This window comes from Gastrolobium bilobum, unplaced genomic scaffold (assembly GCF_033153095.1).
Source record: "Gastrolobium bilobum isolate Gb01-03AN ecotype WA unplaced genomic scaffold, APGP_CSIRO_Gbil_v1 utg6199, whole genome shotgun sequence".
Lineage (NCBI taxonomy): Eukaryota > Viridiplantae > Streptophyta > Magnoliopsida > Fabales > Fabaceae > Gastrolobium > Gastrolobium bilobum.
The window spans coordinates 178,123-197,345 of NW_026896737.1; the positions used below are offsets into that span (position 1 = coordinate 178,123).

The following is a 19,223-nucleotide window of genomic DNA, read 5'->3' on the forward strand; positions in this document are numbered from 1 at the left end:
CTACTATGCTGGAGCATAGCCTGATCCTTGTTGTTGCCCTTGAGAATAAGGCAAGTTGTCGTTGTTCCTCCATCCTTGATTGTAGGAATTTGAATATTGATTGTTCCTGTTGTAATTTCCTACAAAAAAACACTGATTGAGGATTTTGAGGGCAATCATCATAACTATGGGGACCACTACAGAAAACACATGTTACAACATTAGAAGTATTAGAAATAGCATGTGCTTGTTGTGGCTGTGCTTTAGCATCAGTGCTCAGATTCAAATTTTTGAGGGTACTAGTCAAAAAGGAAATGTGCTGATAGTGATGATATAGCATCCAGCTCGAGCACTCCTACAGCCTTCTGCTGTGCAATTGTCCTCTCAGATGGCCATTGTAGTTGTTATTTGCCATCCTCTCAAAAATTTGGTAAGCTTCTGTGAATGTCTTATCCAAGAGGGATCCTCCAAATGATGCATCTACTATGCCACGAGTTTGCTCATTTAGGCCCATTGTAGAAGGTTTCCATCTGAAGCCATTCGGGTATGCCATGGTTGGGGCACTTCCGAAGCAGTTCTTTGAATCTATCCCAGCTTTCATATAATGATTCTCCTTCTTTCTGCTGGAATGATGTGATCCCACTCCTTAGTTGAGCTGCCTTGACTGGAGGAAAGAACTTGACTAAGAACTTTTCAGCCAAATCTTCTCATCTTCTTATTGAATTAGGGGCTAAAGTGCTCAACCAAGCCTTAGCCCTGTTGGCTAATGAATAAGGAAATAGCTTCAACTTTATTGCATCAGTTGTGACTCCTTGTATTTTGAAGCTATCTACCACGTCTATGAAATTTTTCAAGTGCAGATGTGGGTCTTCACTTGGCATTCCATTGTACTGGCCAATTGTTTGCAGCATGCTGAACATCACGGGTTTCAACTCAAAGTTTGCTGCTGCAACCTCAGGTTGCACAATCCCCGAGTAGAGATTATTGAGTGTGGGGACTCCATGTGATCTAATAGGTGTCTCATCTCGTTCATCCCCATTCACAGATCCTTCTACTTTCATGTCTGCAGTTCTAGGTATTGCAGCTCTGTTCTGTCTCTGCCTCCTTCTCCTTGCTCGAAAAGTTCTTTCAATCTCTGGATCAAATGAAACTTCTGAATGATTAGGAGGTATGTTCATATACTAGCTGGAACACCTGATGGGACAGAAAGAATATAGGATTTAAATATCACTTCACAAAAAGAAAATAGCTTTATAATAATCCCCGGCAATGGCGCCAAAAACTTGTTGTGCAATTTCGCAATCAATTAAATCACACAAGTACGCAAATGCACGTATCAACAAATAATAAAATGGATGTGTGAGTCCAGATATCGTTCCCACAGAGATTATATAATGCTATAGCTTTCGTGAAGCAACCAAGGTAACAAAGATGATTTGTTGAGAAACTATTGACTAAATTAACACTTAAGAAGTAAAGTAAAGTAAACTAAGACTACTGATTAACTAACAAGGGTTCAGTAGCAAAAGAAGTGTTTCAAATGTATCAAGACAGATTGGGATCAATTTTTCCATTATTGCAATTTCACTACAATGCAGTAACCATGCTACAACAATTATCCAAACAGTAATCGGAACACCAATGCATGCAAGGGCTCTTACCAACAATACATGTATACTAAGTCCCACATCTCTATGGCCAACAAAGTTATGAACTCATTAAGTTCAAGTTCCGTTTGATTTTGTGGTGCAAGTGATCTCTCACAATTAACTAATGTTACTTAGCTAAACCACAATGCTTAATAACATTCAGGAATTACCTATATCTCTATAGCATAAATCCTAATTATCTTGCAACCCTCTCTCTCGATGAATCAACAAGATTAAAGAAAATATAACACTTTATTAAGCAACCGAAAGGAAAATCATGCAGCAAAGTTTAGGCAATACTGTTTACATCACAATAAGGGTACTCTATCACCCAATCCTAATAAGTTAGCCCATAATTGGGTAGACAGAAACAACAAGGAAAGAATAAGACTCCATAAAACTAAAGTAAAGAAAACAGGGATGTTGTTGTAGCACTGCTCTCGCAGCATCCATGAGCTCCACCACTATTAACCTTGCCTCAGCCGCCGGAATAGTGCAGCAAGTTACTGGGTTCAATGATCTCTAAATTGAACTTCAGCTCCCTCCTTTGATTCGCGAGATTTCTCCCAACGAACCCTCAAATTCCTCCCAAGTGTTTCTTCCACTTTTTCTCTCTAAAACTGCCTCCAATTGGGTGTCTCAAAACATATCAACTGTGTCTTTCTTTGTGTAGGGTTCGTTCCTTTATAAGCTTTGATATTCTGGGCTTCAATCATCTTTTTCTGTCCATGCAAATCATCACTCAAATCTTCCTTGTGATAGATTGAAATTGATACTCTGTTTTGCTGTCATGCTGACAGAGTGTGTTGTGGCATATCTCACAGGATTCTTTCCATATTTACAATTCAGATTCGAATCTGATTTGTAATCATTGATTTGATGAAGATTATCTTGTGATTTCTTGATGATTTTGAGCGTGTATCCAAATCAGATCTTTTCGTACACGTTCAGAAGCTTCTTCCATCAAATTGGGCTTGGATCCATGGCTTGCTGGTGCTGATGTCAAAAATATGCACTACTGACCTCATCTACATTGCTACAGCACTGCTTCCCTATGCTACAGCATTGACCTGCAGTAAAATAAGAAGTGCATTTAAATGTTTCCAAGTCCTCAATTTATGTCCAAATACTCATAATTAACATAATTCTCAATTAAATCATGAAACCATAGAATTCATGCATTAATCATATAAAATCAAGAGAATTATATGTAATCATAACACCAAAACATCACAATTAAGCCCAAAATAACTCTCTTTTGGAGAGTTATCACTGATCTTGTATTACTGGTGGACCAGTGGCTGATATGTCGGCTTCAAGAAAATCAAGAAGGGGTGGTACTATATCTGGTACTGCATCTGCTGGTGATACCTCATCTAGTAACACATTTACTGATGGTACTGGATCAACTACATTTGTTGGTTCACAAGAGATTGGCCGGGGAGAAAAATCAAGTTGTGTAGTTCCAGTCTCCCCCTGATTTTTATCCCGGGAAGAGAAGTACATAGACCATTCATCAAAGAAAACATCTCGAGAAATATATAGCTTCCTCGCAGTAACATCATAACACTTGTATCCCTTTTTGACAATCAAGTATCCCAAGAAAATGCAATTAGTGGCACGAGGTTCAATTTATTGGTATTTGCAGGTGAACAAAGCATACATAACGAAAGACTCGTGAATGAAAAAGATGAGTATCGTGACCATAGAGTATTACGAAAGGGGATTTGTACTGAAGCTATTTCTGGGTGTGGGTGATTAGGTAGCAATTGGTGCGCACTGCATTGGACCAAAATTTAAAGGGTATGTTTCCATGAAAAAGTAAAGACCGAGTTACCTCCAATAGGTGTCGATTCTTTTGCTCGACAACGCCATTCTGTTCAGGTGTACCGACACACAATAATTGATGAATAATTCCCACAAACTTAAGAAATGTATGTAGGGCATAATTAACATATTTGGTGCCATTGTCGCTATGCATAATTTTAATACTGAACCCATTCTGATTTTTAATCATTTGATAAAATTCCTGAAAAATATTGCGTAAGTTCAAAAGTTGTAGAAGAAACATGGTCACTACTACAAAAATGTAACCTATAAACTTTTGAAAAATAACATGTGTAAAGTGCTAGAATCAAGAACAAATTTGGAATTAACATGATTCAAAATCTTATCAGAGGGATGACCTATGCACCAGTTTTATAGTTGGGATTAGTTTGGCCTACAAGCAGCAGAAAGGCCCAGAGTTGATGTGGGGAGCAAGTACAGGCCATTTTGACACGAACCTTCCCCAATCTTCCTCCAGATGCGAGTGTCCTGAAAGATTACCTTCTTTGCAGAAAATATAACATCGCAATGTAGATCTTGTATAAGTTTAGCAACTGATAGTAAATTAGCAGATAAAGATGGAACAAATAGTGTATCTGATCGTGTGTCAAATAAGTTAATTTTTCCCAGACCCACAACAGGAACCTTATTTCTATCTGCAATAGTTATAGGAGCAACACGATTAGTAATAGATATATCACTCAATAAGGTAGAATTAGGACACATATGCTCAGTAGCTCCTGAATCAATAATGAAGGATCGAGGAAAAAAACTAGTAAGGGCAAAGTACGTACCATCATGAATGAAGTGACTAGTATCAGAAGGTTTCTCATTGTTGCCAAGGTCACCCCAAGGTAGATTTGAGGTCATCAGGTAATTCCTTTGACGATGGTTGAGAAATAATACTATTTGCACCAATGGGGCAATCCGTGGAGGTTTTGAAATGGGGATGCAGAAGCCAACATCATTCACGGGAGAGTCCACCTTTTTTGTAAAGATCATAGTGATATCGATTGCTACCATGACCTCTGCCTCGTCCCTTAAGACCCGATCGACCCATATTACTTGTAAATGTGGAAGAGGAGGAGTTACCTGTTCCTGGCAATGAAGTTTTCCAAGTAAAAAAATGGTGTACATAGTGGTCTGTGTGCACCAGTAATGGGCAGTACTGGCCTCATGGCACGACATCGTGTCTCCTCTTGGTGTATGATGTTACATACAGTTGTAAAGGATGGAATAGAGATGTCATCAATATTTGGAGCTTGAGATACTCTTATTTGGGTTTGATGCCTGCAAGAAGAGTAAATACTTGATTCTTGCTCCTTTCGGGTCACATAGTCAATCACTGCCAATGTAATGGGATGATATTGTTGAAGCTCGTCCCATTTTTCTTCAATTGGCCAAGGTAATCAATGAATGATTGCATAAGGAGCTGATGCGTCGTGTGAATCTCTTGTTGAAGCTCAAAAATGTGAGAGGCATTATGTTCATACCTAAAGTCTTATGCAATTTATTCCCAAAGATCCTTGGAAATATCATAATATGTAAAGAGTTCATAGACATCAAGCTCCATCGAGTTGAACAGCTATGTTAGTACTTGATTTTCAGACGCCTTACAAGCTGCATAGGAGGCGTCTGTCTGTCTTAGCCGGAGCTGGATCTGTAACATGAAACTCTTTAGCGCGGCCACCAAGTGCAACAATAAGAGTGTGCTTCCATGGCATAAAGTTTTGACCATCGAGAAGGATAATGGTGAGGCGTCCAATGTTAGGGACATCGATTCTATTTGAAGTCGGCATGGAACCAACAAACACAACAAAAAAAGCCAATAAAACGGAACAAAATACACAAGATGTAATGAACCAAAGAACCTGAAAGTGACACACCAAACACGCCTGGAGCCACTGGATTCAAAGGACCTGATTTGAAAAAAAAATAGCAACCAGTGGAGTTGAAGACAGATCTGAAACATGAGACCTGGTGGACAGTGGGCTGACGCAGCGATGGTGGATAGAACTGCACTAGCAGTGGGGGCACACACGGGCACGAGATTGCCACAAACAGATCGCAGCAGAATAGAATCGATGTCTGCGGTTAATAGGGCAGATGTCAACGGTAATAAGGCAGGTGTCGAGGAAGGAGCTTAATCAGCCAAAAAGGCAGTTGGTACGTCAGTGTTGGTGCAAGGCAAGCACGATGAAGGACGATGGACAACGAACATTAGCGACGAAGTGAGATCAGTGACTGGGACAACGAAAAATGCTTCTGGTCGGCGTTAGATGGACAACGAGAGCATGTTTGACCGAAGCAGGACCTTCATGGTGGCGGTGGCTGAAATTTAAGGAAAAACCTAGTCGATGGGGGTAGAGGGTAGTTTGGGGAAAGAATTTGGAAGGGAAAGAAATTTAAATTGAGGGGTAATTTTGGGAAGGCCTTCAAAAAATTAGTAAATTTAAAAGATTTTCAACCAGCTATATACAATGTTAAAATAAAAGACACATAATTTATCATGGTTTAGCCGTTAGGCTTACATCCACACTGATGATGTTTCTCCCTCTCTCAGTGATGATCGAGGAGAGGGGTTCCCTTCAATATAAATAATAGGTGATACAATAATTGGGCCAAATTATTTTGCCCACAATCAGAGATATTAGGTAATTTATTGCCCTCTTTGTGAGATATATTGACACATGAATACAATCAATCAAATCCCCTAATTTACATCCATTAATTTCTCTAACAAAGAAAAGGAAACAAAAGACTAATCCTATAAAAGGAGGAAATTAGGCATTGATTTTTTGGCTAGAGAAGAAAATGAAATGAGAAGGAGAAAAACCACACTAATGCAAAAGTGGTAGTTAATGTTAGCTTGGCTGGTTTGCTCATTCCCATTTTTGAGCTTGAAGGAAGTAAGATCTTCCTTATTTCTTATGTATAACTTTGAAATTTTGACTTTTGCACCATGCTCTCTTTGATGTGGATGAATTCATTTTGTTCTGATAGTTACTCTTTGGCCTAATACATAAGCACATAATTTCTCTGCCATAAGAAAACATCAAACTCTTATGTCCTATCAGTAATATCCGTAGGTAAATAGTACCTAAGCGCAATGGCGGACCTAGGATTTTTTCCTGTGGGAGGTGAAAAACCAAATATTTCTTCCTTTCTCATGATTAAAATAATCACTACAATGTAAAAGGTAGGGAGAGTAAACCCGACTGATAAACCTCCCAATACATGGAACGAAGCTCTTGGCATGCCAGCGGGTTTTTGAAGATTGTCAACAATAGTAACATGTATGATGCTCACCAAGATAGTGTCAATGACACCAAGCCAAATAAAATACCCAGCAATAGATACAACGAAAGCTTTGAAAATAAGTTAAATAATCTCTTCATGACTTGATATACTTTACTGATATTTGACAGGGTAGAAATGAGTAATGCAATGAGTAACAAACAATAAAATGTCTTTAAAGGAATTGTAAACAAATAAATTCAGAACAATGGAACGAGTTATTCAAAGGATGAATTACTATTTCGGCATCACTTCTAAAAATAATAGACTCTGGAATCAAAGTAAAATAAAGTCTTGAGACAAGACAAAGAAAGGTATTTTTTTGTTGTCTATAAAACATTCAGTTCTATATATTTATGCTTGAATAGTTGTGTGAATTTTTTATGATGCAGTCTTTTACTTTTTGGTTTAAATTCAAATCTATTATAAGCAAGCTTAAGTTTACATAAGATAGTTCATCTTTACCAGAATTTTGCCAAAAGAAGTTGTTAGTGGCGACTTGATTCAACCCCCTTCTCATGGTTTCTTTCATCATCAAAATGAAGGTAAAGGAAATCGAGTGAAGTAATAAGGTAAACTTACTCTAGCTTTAGAAAACAACACTAATTGGCTTTGCATTGCTACAAATCAAATCTCCATTTCATTGAGTCAGCTGAGCAGGGAAATGTAAGTATTGAAATGTACTGGAAAAGAACCTATAAACTTGTCAATAATGCATACAACTCTATGCTTTTAGAAATACTAGATAATCAACAATTATAGACATGGAAGATGATCGGTATCCAAAATCAAAGAGATTATAATGATATAAATATTGATATAGCATATAAAGGTCTCTCCTCTCCTCGAAGTCTGGCTGTTTAGGCTTCACTTGGAGAGATCGCAACATTAGAAAATTAATGTACGAAACTGATATTTCACATGCCAAGATTGAATTTCTTTGAAACATGGCAATTAAATCCGGCTATAAACTATTTTAACAAGGACATTGAGAAGCAAAACAAATATTCACATTGTTAAGGTAAAATGTTTTCCAAAGAGTTCATGAAAAACCATCTTGCCATTTTGATAGATCTCAATTGACATAACGCAAATTGCCAGAATATTGCTGAAAGCACTATTTATTTTGTCTCATACAATTTGATCTTACACAAACAAATACAAATTAAAAATAATCACATATTGTGGTGAATTTAATAAGTTTACAACAGGATCAGATTTTGCATTGAACTCATAAATTCCATACCCAATTAAGATTGGGCAAAAGCACCCGACTAAGAATGTTGGGTAAAAGATTTGCTCAGTCAAAACATATTTCATATGTTTTGCCAAACTAATGCAGTCAAACATGTACCTAAGTGATACGGGATCAGTCTCGCACCAATATAATACGGGACTGACAGGCACGTCAGGCAAAGCAGTCCTGCACCTGTTTTGGACGGGACTAGTCCCATAGTGATTTGATACGGGAAGAACAATTATGACTTTTAACAATCCAAATAAGAATGAATGCATGCTTTCATGGCGTGTTGTGTCATGTGTGAGACCGTTCCTTTCTTTTTTGGTTTTATTTCAATATTTTCTCAAATGTTGTGCACCAACATTGTCTATGAGCACCAGCACTTCATATTTCTGCAGATCTCATTGCTTTTCCTCTTTCTTTGTTTTAAAATTTATAAATATTTTTATGATATTACTCAATAAAAATAAAGAAACAGTCTCACGCATGACACAATACGCCATGAAAGCATGCATTCTGTAACAGCCTGTTACGTACTGGTAATGTTATCATTGCATATGATATTAAGCGCAGTTACAATCACAGTAATTGAGTTAATTAAATTAGGGGTAAACTTTTTTTCTTTATTAAATCCTCATTGTTAAACAATAACTCATTTCCGTAACTAATTAAAACAATGACGTAATTGTAAATGCAAAAACTTGCGGAAGCATAAAACATACTAATTATCATCTCTCCAAGCAATACTATTTATTTTAGATTTCAGAAAACATATTTTCAAAATTTTACACAATGGTAATCGATTACCTTTATTTTAGATTTCAGAAAACATATTTTCAAAATTTTACACAGTGGTAATCGATTACCATTTTTGGGTAATCGATTACCAAAGGCTCCAGAATAAGATAGTAGCCAATTTTGGGCTCCCTTATTTTTGGTAATCGATTACCAATCTTTTGGTAATCGATTACTAAACTAGGTAATCGATTACTAAGGAAAAATAATCGATTACTTATAACACAGTGGCTCCATTTTGCGTCCCCTGTTTCAGGTAATTGATTACCAAAGAAAGGTAATCAATTACCCTTCTATAAAAATGACAGATGACAGCTTTTAAATCACAAAAAGGGTGATGTAATCCACTCCTAACACTTCACTACCCAAGATACAACTTACACAAGATCTAATGTAGGCTCTAGGCCCTTCCATCATGCATATTCATTAATCAATGTATCGTTTACAATATTGCACAATTCCATTGCCATTTAAACCTCAAATGGCCAATTTACATCATAAGTCTTCCCATGCCTCAAACTACAACATATATGGTCATGGACAAGTCTCATGCTCACCAAAATACCAACACAATCAAAGGCATAAAATATACATGAATTACAAAGACTTAGCATATAGTTATGAACACCTAAAAGCATGGCAATATCAACATGCAATATGTTCATAACCTAAGTACAAAATACTAAACACTATGCTATGTGCATCTAATATAGTCCTCCAAAATGTCATGTCCTCCCAATGCACATCATGCTCGACTCCTCCACTAAGCGAGCCTCTTGCCCGAAGCTCCTTCATGCTCACTATAGCCTGAAATGATGTCCTCAAACGTGAGGTGAGATATACAAATATATCTTAGTAAACCAAGGGTACTAGAGGATCACTCCACCCCATGGCTCACTCAATGTGCAACAAATAACATCATGTAAAAATGCTTAACATACAACATCACAAACAACTAGGCACAAATCCAAGAACATCAACATAAAGATTCTGTTCAAGGACCCCATCATATAATTCCTGGAAAGCTCCATGGTGCCTCTCCCATGGATGAGACGACCCCATGGCAAAACCCAACTAGAACTCCTCATGAGCCCTATCCAGCGAAAGTCCCACGTTTGGATCATCCTGGTGCCGCTCCCAGAGTCGACCCCACGGCAAAACCCGACCGGAATCCCCAAAGGATATCTCCAGCGGAAGTCCAAACCACATACATCTACTGGCCAGAGATCACATATATGTCACACAATATGCTCCAAGCATGTCACACAATCAAGCAATAATGCTTGAACATACATAATCACACAATGTCAAAAGCACAGAATCCAACCACAACCTTTCACTAGGTGTGGTGGAGTACACAAGGGATTAAAACCCAAGTTTCAAAAAATTTACCTCAACTCCAAGAGTAATGCTCCTCACGTAAGCTCCAAGCTTAGTCCGTTTCTATCGCGTCCGTGAGAGGCAACCTATATGATCAACAAAATGACCATCAACCAATTGCAAATAATCAACCAATTCACAACACTAATACATAAACATAATCACTTAGGCCTAACGCTATTTTTCTATTTATCTCAACTACCTCAATCATTTTAATCTTGAACTAACTCAATATCATAACCATTTATGCACCAAGGCACCAATCATTGATTTTTATAATATTTTTCTTCCCATTTCCTCCAATTTCCATTATAGGTCGAATTTCTCAAGGGAGTACCTCCCAAGGTTTTTAACTCAATTCCATCCTTACACACCTCATACAATCATGTAATTACTTCATCTTAATGCCCCACAACTCAACCATACCATCCTACAACCATGTTATTTCACAAAATCATCAATATCAACTCCAATTTTCACTAAGTTATAATTTTCCAAATCACAATAATTTTTATTGCATCAATCATCATCATTTATCATTGAGTAAATACCATTTTTGGTCCTCAGCAAATTTCACGATGCTCGTTTTAGTCCCTAGCAAATAAAAAGGCCAATCGTGGTCCCTAAGAAATTCAAAATGGACTCATTTAGTTGAAATCGTAGTCCCTCACAAATTCAAAAAAGACCCATATTAGTCCCTAAAAGGACTAAAATGGGTTCATTTTGAATTTTTTAAGGACCACGATGGGCCTTTTTATTTGCTAGGGACTAAAGCGGGCATCGTAAAATTTGCTGAGGACCAAAAAGGGTATTTACTCTTTATCATTCTAAGCATTTAATTTCAAAAGAGACATACCATTTAATGCTCCTAACTACCATAACTCAACTTACAACTTCAAAACACTCGCCCAATTTATGATCTCATGGAAAACTAAATGAGAATGTGAAATCTTACCACCAATAGCCTCCAATGGTCCAAGGGAGTGATCTTCAACCAATGGTTCAACACAAAAATCTCAAAATTTCTCGAAAGAGTCACAATTTTCGTGGCTGATTTATGAGGTTTTCTCCCTCCGCAATTCTCCCTACAAGATGCACTCTACATGAAAGTCATACACAAGAGTGTGAGGAACAACTTTGTAGTAGGAAGTTTTTCCTAAAAGTGGCTAGAAAAGGGAGTTGTAAATCAAAGAGCCAAAACTTGCCCTTCAATGGTGTAGGTCGACAGGGCGAAGAAGAAAGAGAGAAGAGAGAAACTAATTTTGAGATTAAAGGGGGTCACTTGCTTACTTAAATCACTTAAGTGGGTCTCACATGTCTTTTAACTTTCTTAAATCATCCATTTTAACCCACAAATTCATATCTTACGTATTTTTCTCGTTCACATCATATTTTTACTTCCTAAAAATACTGATCATATTTTCACGCATATCGGTACAATTATACCGCAATATTTTACACCGATAAAATCACTATTTATCAAATTTTTCGAAACTTGCCTGTCCACTTGATTTTTCATCCTGAATCCATTTTCGGCATTATTTTTACCATTTGAGACCTTCTACTCAATTTTTCATGCCTGGGGTTACGTGTTTGGTAAATTACCATTTTGCCCTTTTTACGTATTTTGGCCCTAATTTCAGGATTTTCACTAGTCTTTCCCTTTTAATCAACATTATCACATATAATTATACATTTACAAATACAAGGTGTTATATATTCATTCTCATTTAGAATGTTAAAAGCCATAAATGTCCATGAAAAAAGTCCCGTATCAAATCACTACGGGATTAGTCCCGTCCAAAACAGGTGCGAGACTGCCATGCTAGACCCAATTTGGCTGATGTGTCTGCCAGTCCCGTATTATATTGGTGCAGGACCGATCCCGTTTCACTCAAGTACATATTTGACTGCATTAGTTTGGCAAAACATATGAAATGTGTTTTAACTGGACAAATCTTTTACGCAACATTCTTAGTCTGGTGCTTTTGCCATTAAGATTGTGAGAGTAAATAGGGGAAAGAAACAGGATCAGATTTTACGTTGAACTCATAAACTCACAAAGCTTAAAAAAAATTCAAAAAAAATTTTAGGGGGGAGGGGGGTGGCCACCTGGGTCCACCCCTGCCAAGCAGATAGTTTCCTTTTGCATTTCTCTGTAGCCTTTTCTAATTGAGTATTAGTGAGGATTCAATTTTTCTTGGCTTATTGTCATTATGGTCTTGGGCCTAAACCCTAAACTTTTTGAAATTATAAATACATTCAAATCATTAAAATGTCTCCAAACTTTTTTTTTATTATTAATAAAATTTTTAGATAAGGTTAGACACCAGGGTCAGGGCAGACCTCCCAACCTCTTTGAGAATTTTTGGGAGGGATTACAGATCATCCACCACCAAGGTCCTCACATCGGCCAGCGGGATTCGAACTTTGATTATCAACTAAATGTATTCATATAATTTAATTATTTTTCAAAGTAATTTTTCTTCTCAATTAGTGATTTATAATTAGCATTGTTATTAAGTAACTTCAATACCTAATATTTTGATTACAAATAAGAAGTTTTATATTTGATAATTAATATTTAATAATATATAGTATCATTAATACTTGTCAAATAAATTTTATATATATATATAGGGAGATTATATTTATAATCTCTTTTCACTTACAACCTCTTACAACCAAATCTTAGTTGTTGATTTTCGTCAATTTGACGGTTATAATTTATTGAGTCACATTTATTAATTAATTATAAATTCTCAATAAATTATAACCGTCAGATTGACGAAAATCAACGGTGAAAATTTAATTGTAATAGATTGTAAGCGAAAAGAGATTAAAAATATACCATTTCCTATATATAGGGCTGAAAGTGGGCTGGGCTGGGCCAAGCTTTGCCCTGTAAAGCCCAAGCCTATGCCAAAAAAATTTAATTTAGCCTGGCCCAAGCCTTGTACGAGTCTAACTGTTAGCCTGACTTGACCCGTTTCTAAAAAAACAAATAGCCTGACTTAGCCCATTAGCCTGTTAATTTTTAACTTTCAAGCAGAACCATGAATCAACTTCACAAAATACTCAAATTCTGTTGCTAAACCAAAAATCACAATTTCAACGTCCAAACAGAATCATGAATCACAACAAAACTCATCACAATCTGCATTTAAGTCACTTTCAAAAGCAAAATGCTCAAACTAAATAACATATATTTCATCAGCTCCAACAAACCAATTCATACTATGTAAATTAAAATAACTATATGAATCCAACAAACACATCATGATGCTTGTAGTAAGTATAACTTCTCCCAAAAATATTTTAACATATTCATATATACAATCTAACATGTTGAGATATTGGTTCCTCCTACATAAGAAATAAAGTCAGATTTCTATTAAAATATAGCCGAATATAATTGAGTTATAAATAATTGCAATTGATTAAATTTATATCTTTTGTTTTTTGTTCAAGGCATACTTATTTTATTTTATTTAAAATAAATAGTACAATATAGGCCGATCTGTAGGCTTATAGGCCAGGCCTTGTGAAAGTTGGTCTGCAACTTATTTATTAAACAAGCTTTTTCAAGGCCCATGCTCGGTCTTTTGACGTAGGCCAAGTCATAGGCCCCTGCAGGCCAGCCTGACCCAGTTTCACCCCTACCTATATATATTTGAATGCTTGTGTATGCGCGTTTGCCTGTGTGTGAAATAACATTCTATTTTCATTACGGAATTTTTTTTCTATCACCTTAGCATCAAATTTAATAATATCCTTTTTTTTCCCTGTTAGGGTTCAAGGAAAGCTCTAATTTATAAAACTGAAACCAAGATTCCATGAAGTTATCAATATATAAGTTCATTATAAGCTATGAGAAGCTTTTTTTTTTTGTAATGGGCACAAACAAATTTGTAACATAAAGAGAATACACTATGTAAACTGTAAAGTGTAAACCATCTGATCAGCCACACATTATTCACAAAATATGGTACAGCCTTGCTACAATTTTATTACCATGGCTACAACATCTTCAGGCAATTATAGTTCAAGGTTTGGTCATCCAAGACTTTCAGCTAAGTCAACAACAACACAACCAAATAAGTTCTACTTGCAAGTAAGAGGGCAATCCTCTTTCTCCTACACTCCTAGTTTTGATTATTCTCATCAAGAACTGATAAAGTTTGGCACAAAATATCAGCAGCTTGTTCAAGCTCCTGCTCTCTTATGATTAATGGTGGAACAAGCCTAACAACATTTCCTTTTCCGGCAGTTAATATTAAAAGGCCAGAATTTCTGCATGCCTCTACAAGGGGTGAGGCAGATACATCTAAATCAATTCCTATAATTAGCCCAAGGCCGCGAATCTCTTTCACGTGTCGGTTTCCTCCTAACTTCTGCTTAAGTAACTCTTTGAAGTAGAGGCCTTTCTTTGATACAGCAGACAAGAAATCTGCTTTTGATATTTTATCCAAAACAGCAAGAGCAGCACTACAAACAAGAAGATTTCCAGCAAAAGTGCTTCCATGGTCGCCATAATTTATAGCAGAAGCAATTCTCTCTGTCACTAGGACTACTCCAATAGGTAGACCTCCAGCAAGAGGCTTTGCAAGGGTCATCATATCTGGGAAGACACCATATGCCTCATGGGCCCAAAGAAACCCTGTTCGGCCTAAACCGCATTGTACCTACAAATTCACATAAAACATAGGACAGTTAAGTAGAATAATATTAATATCCAAGTGGAATGATTAAATATATGATGCTATAAATATAATTCGAAATATGACAGCTATACTTTGTCTCTCAATCAAATAAGAAATTTCTGCAGATTCACTAGAAGGTCAAGGAATCAGACAATCTCATTATCACTATCTTTCAATTAATAATAATTAAAAAAAAATGTAAAGATAAACCAACCAATCATTTCCAGCAACGATGTAATCAAGAGTAAGATACCAGACAATCTTTTGCAAAGCATCATAATGCAACTGGAAAAATATTTAAAAGTAAAAACCAATTTTGTGTCTTTGCCTGTGCTGTTACACATGCAAATTTCTGTTTAAAAATTTTCATTAACAGAAGGCATTTTCTCAGAGTTACATATCAATATTAGATGGTGGATACCTCATCAAACACAAGAAGTGCCCCAGTTTCATCACAAGCATTTCGTAGAGATTCTAGAAATTCTTTTGTGGCACTGTAAATTCCACCTTCTCCTTGGATGGGTTCCACAAAAACTGCAGCAATCTTTCCTTGCTTAATTAATTCTATTGCGGCCTGTGCATTTCCATACTCTAAAAAGGTCACTCCAGGCATAACAGGTTCAAAAGGTGCTCTGTAATGCTCTTTACTAGTCAAAGCAAGTGCACCAAGGGTTCTCCCATGGAAGCAATTACTAAAAGCTATAAACTCTGGTGCTGGCACTTTCCCATTACTACTTGTGTGTCTTTGATACTTTCTTGCAAATTTTATAGCTGCTTCATTTGCTTCAGTTCCAGAGTTCGTAAAGAATACACGGTCAGCAAAAGAACAAGCCACTAGACGCTTTGCAAGTTCCACCTGCATCAATCCCAAAATAATTAAAGAAATAGATAAAGGTGTAACGAAACGATGTGCAGACATATAACATGCTGCTACAAGATATGAACTAAAGCAAAGCATAATGAAAGAACTATAAACAATTATAAATAAATAGATGCAAACATAAATCTATAACATAGACATGCATGATAACGTTACAGTTGTATGCTTACTAGATCAAGCAGAAATTCTTAACAAGCTGTTTTTCCTATATTTTAATAATGAAGATACAACGAAAGAGTGAATTAGAAACCAAATGATCAACGACAATCTCTTTATCTGCAATCTCCAAAATGCAATGAAGTATGGCAGCTGAAATCTCAGACTATAATTTTAAGGAGGGAGGATCTTAATAAAGCGAGATTGACTAACATTCACACAAACATGCAAGGGGAGGAAAGGAATTTTGATATTGGGACAAATACAATACACTTGGTTCTATGAACAGTAGAGTCTAAAATTGGTAAAGGGTGTAAATTAATTTTTTAACACTTTATGCAGTATTTCTAATCATAGTAGCTAATTGCGCCACAATAGCGCCACGAGCCGCGCCGTATGCACGTTGCGGTGCCTCGCCGCAAGAAACTGCGCCAAGCTGCATTTGCCGCCAAATTGCAGCCACATTGCGATCATAAGGCAAAATATCAATTTTGTCCTCATTTTAAATGTGTAACAGAACAATTTTGAGGATTTTTTGGTCCTTTTTAGTTTGTCTACCTCTCTCTCTGTCACTTCTGTTATCTCTGCCTTTTAAAAAATGTTTCTTTTTGTCATTATTTCTGTCATATGTCTATTCTGCTATTTCTGCAACTACAATCCCCATAGCGTTTTTGGGGCTCTTTGGGCTTGAAATGTGGATATTGCATAGGCCCAACTTTTTTTTTTGTTTTACCTTATGCTTATTTAATTCCACAAGTGAGAGGCGGTGAGGATTGAACTCGTGACCTTATGGTTACTGAAGCTCTGATACCATGTAAAGAACCAATTTAACCCAAAAGCTTAAGCTACTCGATTGCAACCGGGAGACATAGTAGAAGGCTCTTTTTAATGGTTTATATTATTCTCTCACATATGGACAATGTAACATGCACTATGTTTCATTTGGGGTTTTGTTTTTCAATAATTTACTTTGGTTTACTTTCCTTTTCCCTGCTAGAGTTCTAGAAAAACTCTAATCTGTAGAATCACTAAATTTTGTAAGCACTATACTCGAGGTTTACTAAAGCTTGATAAAGATAACTGATTTCTCTTCATTGAGCAAACGGTTCAGTACAGAACACATCTTCAATCCTGAAAATTTCCTTTCGTTAGAAGATACAGTACATCACCATTCAGGGAACCAAGTTCCATCAATCAAACTAAAGTGTGCACACAATTTCCAATCTATTCCTTGTCATCAGCACACCTTTGTCATTCTGAAGTCAGTAAAATAGTACTTCCAGAATTACCATTAAAGCCAAAATAATAGTTGACACACACCATATTAAGGAAATCATAAATAATTTAATCACCGTTCCCACCTCTAAAGATCCAACCCTGATGTTGAAAAACAAATTCTCTTAAAAGCATTTATAAGAGAAAGCATCCCTTGCACAGATAGAAGCAATCCAAAACAAGGCAAAAGTATGGAAGTTTGAATTGTTTATAATAAACAACTAATTAAACAAGGGGAAGGATATTGTGACAACCAAGTTGTGTTACTACCAAGTGACTACTAATTAATCTCACCATTAGATCGATTATGTTGATCCAACGGTTATATTTATTTTCATCTTTGTATGGTTATGGTTTCTCAAATTTAATACTTTATATTTATTTCCACCTTTGTATGGTTATGATTTCCCATATTTAATGCTTTCACTTTAAATTTGAGAAACCATGACCATACAAAGATGGAAATAAATATAACCGTTGGATCCACATAATCGATCTAACGGTGAGATTAATTGGTAGTCACTTAGTAGTGACACAACTTGGTTGTCACAATATCCTTCCCCATTAAACAAATAGCAAACTTGTTGCCTTGCCTTGCTTACATGTTTCTAAGAAGACTAGTGTCTTAATTTAAACAAATCAAGAAAACAACAGTAGCTTATTATAAAAAATTTATGATTTCTAACCGAATTGAAGACAATATAGAGATAACTCAGATAGAAAATGATAAATCATCACACGCAGACACCTAACTGACCTAAGGTATTGAGATGAGAGGTAAATATAAAATATTCCATTATTTCCATGCAATCAAAGACAAATTAGAAATAATTCACAAACAGAAAAATAATAGCATTTCCCAAACCTGAGGTATTGAGTAGAAAACATTGCTGGTATGAGTAAGGGTACCAGCTTGTTCTACAACAGCTTTCAACCAGTCTGCATCCACATGCCCTAGTGCATTGACAGCAATCCCAGCACTCAGATCTAAATATTCTCGACCTTCAACATCATACAACTTACAACCTTTCCCCCTCTCAAGCACCACCGGTGCTCTTGCATATGTCCCCACCAAAAACTTCCCTTCCATTTCAATCACTGCCTTAGTCTTCTCCAATGCTATCTTACCAGCATTAGTAGCATCAACATCAACATTAAGACATGCATTCACAGCCCTCCTGCAATTAATTTGAATAACTGGTCTTCCTCCCAACAATATGCTTTCTCTCTCCAAATTGAAAACTTTCCTAATAACTTTGTGAGATGATTGAGAAATTGAATAGCTAAGACAAATGTGAACTGCACTCATTGTGCTCAACAAAGGGCTTGATTCTCTCCCTTTTCCCTTTTGCTGAAACAAAAAGACAAACAAACAATCAGTTTACCATATAGTTCAGACACTTCATTTGAAACAAGAATTTTTGGGTCAATTCTATTTATTTGAAAATAAAACTGATCCATTGGCAATTGATAAGGCCAAAAAAGTAACATGCAGAAAGGGAAAGAGCAAAAGAACATAGAATTTAGAAATATAAATAATGAAATTCAAATGCAAGACAATTCTGGCAAGCAAAACAAACAAGAAAACTCTATAGGAAACCAAAAATGGGAAGTGAAAGCTAGAGAGCTACCTTTCTAGTTTTTACAATTTTAACGGTTTTTCACCTAAAAAATTGAAAAAATAAAATAAAATAAAATAAAACTGCAGAAACTAACACTCCCAGTACTCAACATTTTAGAGAAAGAACTAAGGCTGATACATCCATCTCAAAATAAATAATAAAAAAAAAATCAACAAGATATTACAAAAAAAAAAAATAATAAAGTAGAAACTTTTGATAATTGAGAAAGTACTGCAGAAAGAAACCAATGCCATCTTACTACTCAATTTTCTTTTTTAAGCTTGTGAGTACTATAAAAGAACACAAAATTAACCAACAATCAAAATAAAACCTAGAAGAAGGATCATAACATGTGATTAAGCAGAAACAATACCCTTCAAAGTGAAATTCAATCTGCAAATGCTTAGCGTAAACCGAGGA

General features: G+C 36.1%; 2 protein-coding genes across 4 annotated transcripts; both read right to left on the reverse strand.

Moving 5' to 3' along the window:
• Positions 1-1,925: 1,925 nt before the first annotated feature.
• LOC133301717 (uncharacterized) lies at positions 1,926-5,729 on the reverse strand. Of its 2 annotated transcripts, none has more exons than XM_061501396.1 (2): positions 4,250-5,729; positions 1,926-2,698 (listed from the first exon to the last, which is right to left on the reverse strand). In XM_061501396.1, exons 1-2 carry the CDS (start codon positions 4,641-4,643, stop codon positions 2,631-2,633), a joined length of 462 nt encoding a protein of 153 aa, XP_061357380.1. In that variant the 5' UTR covers positions 4,644-5,729; the 3' UTR covers positions 1,926-2,630. The 2 variants fall into 2 exon arrangements, with proteins under 2 accessions (XP_061357380.1, XP_061357379.1); XM_061501395.1 differs by having other exon boundaries at positions 1,926-4,111.
• Positions 5,730-14,129: 8,400 nt separating this feature from the next.
• On the reverse strand, positions 14,130-19,223 carry LOC133301716 (acetylornithine aminotransferase, mitochondrial-like). 2 transcript variants are annotated; one of them, XM_061501392.1, is made up of 4 exons: positions 19,177-19,223; positions 18,047-18,532; positions 15,292-15,726; positions 14,130-14,852 (listed from the first exon to the last, which is right to left on the reverse strand). In XM_061501392.1, exons 2-4 carry the CDS (start codon positions 18,488-18,490, stop codon positions 14,313-14,315), a joined length of 1,419 nt encoding a protein of 472 aa, XP_061357376.1. In that variant the 5' UTR covers positions 18,491-18,532; positions 19,177-19,223; the 3' UTR covers positions 14,130-14,312. The 2 variants fall into 2 exon arrangements, with proteins under 2 accessions (XP_061357376.1, XP_061357378.1); XM_061501394.1 differs by having other exon boundaries at positions 19,154-19,204.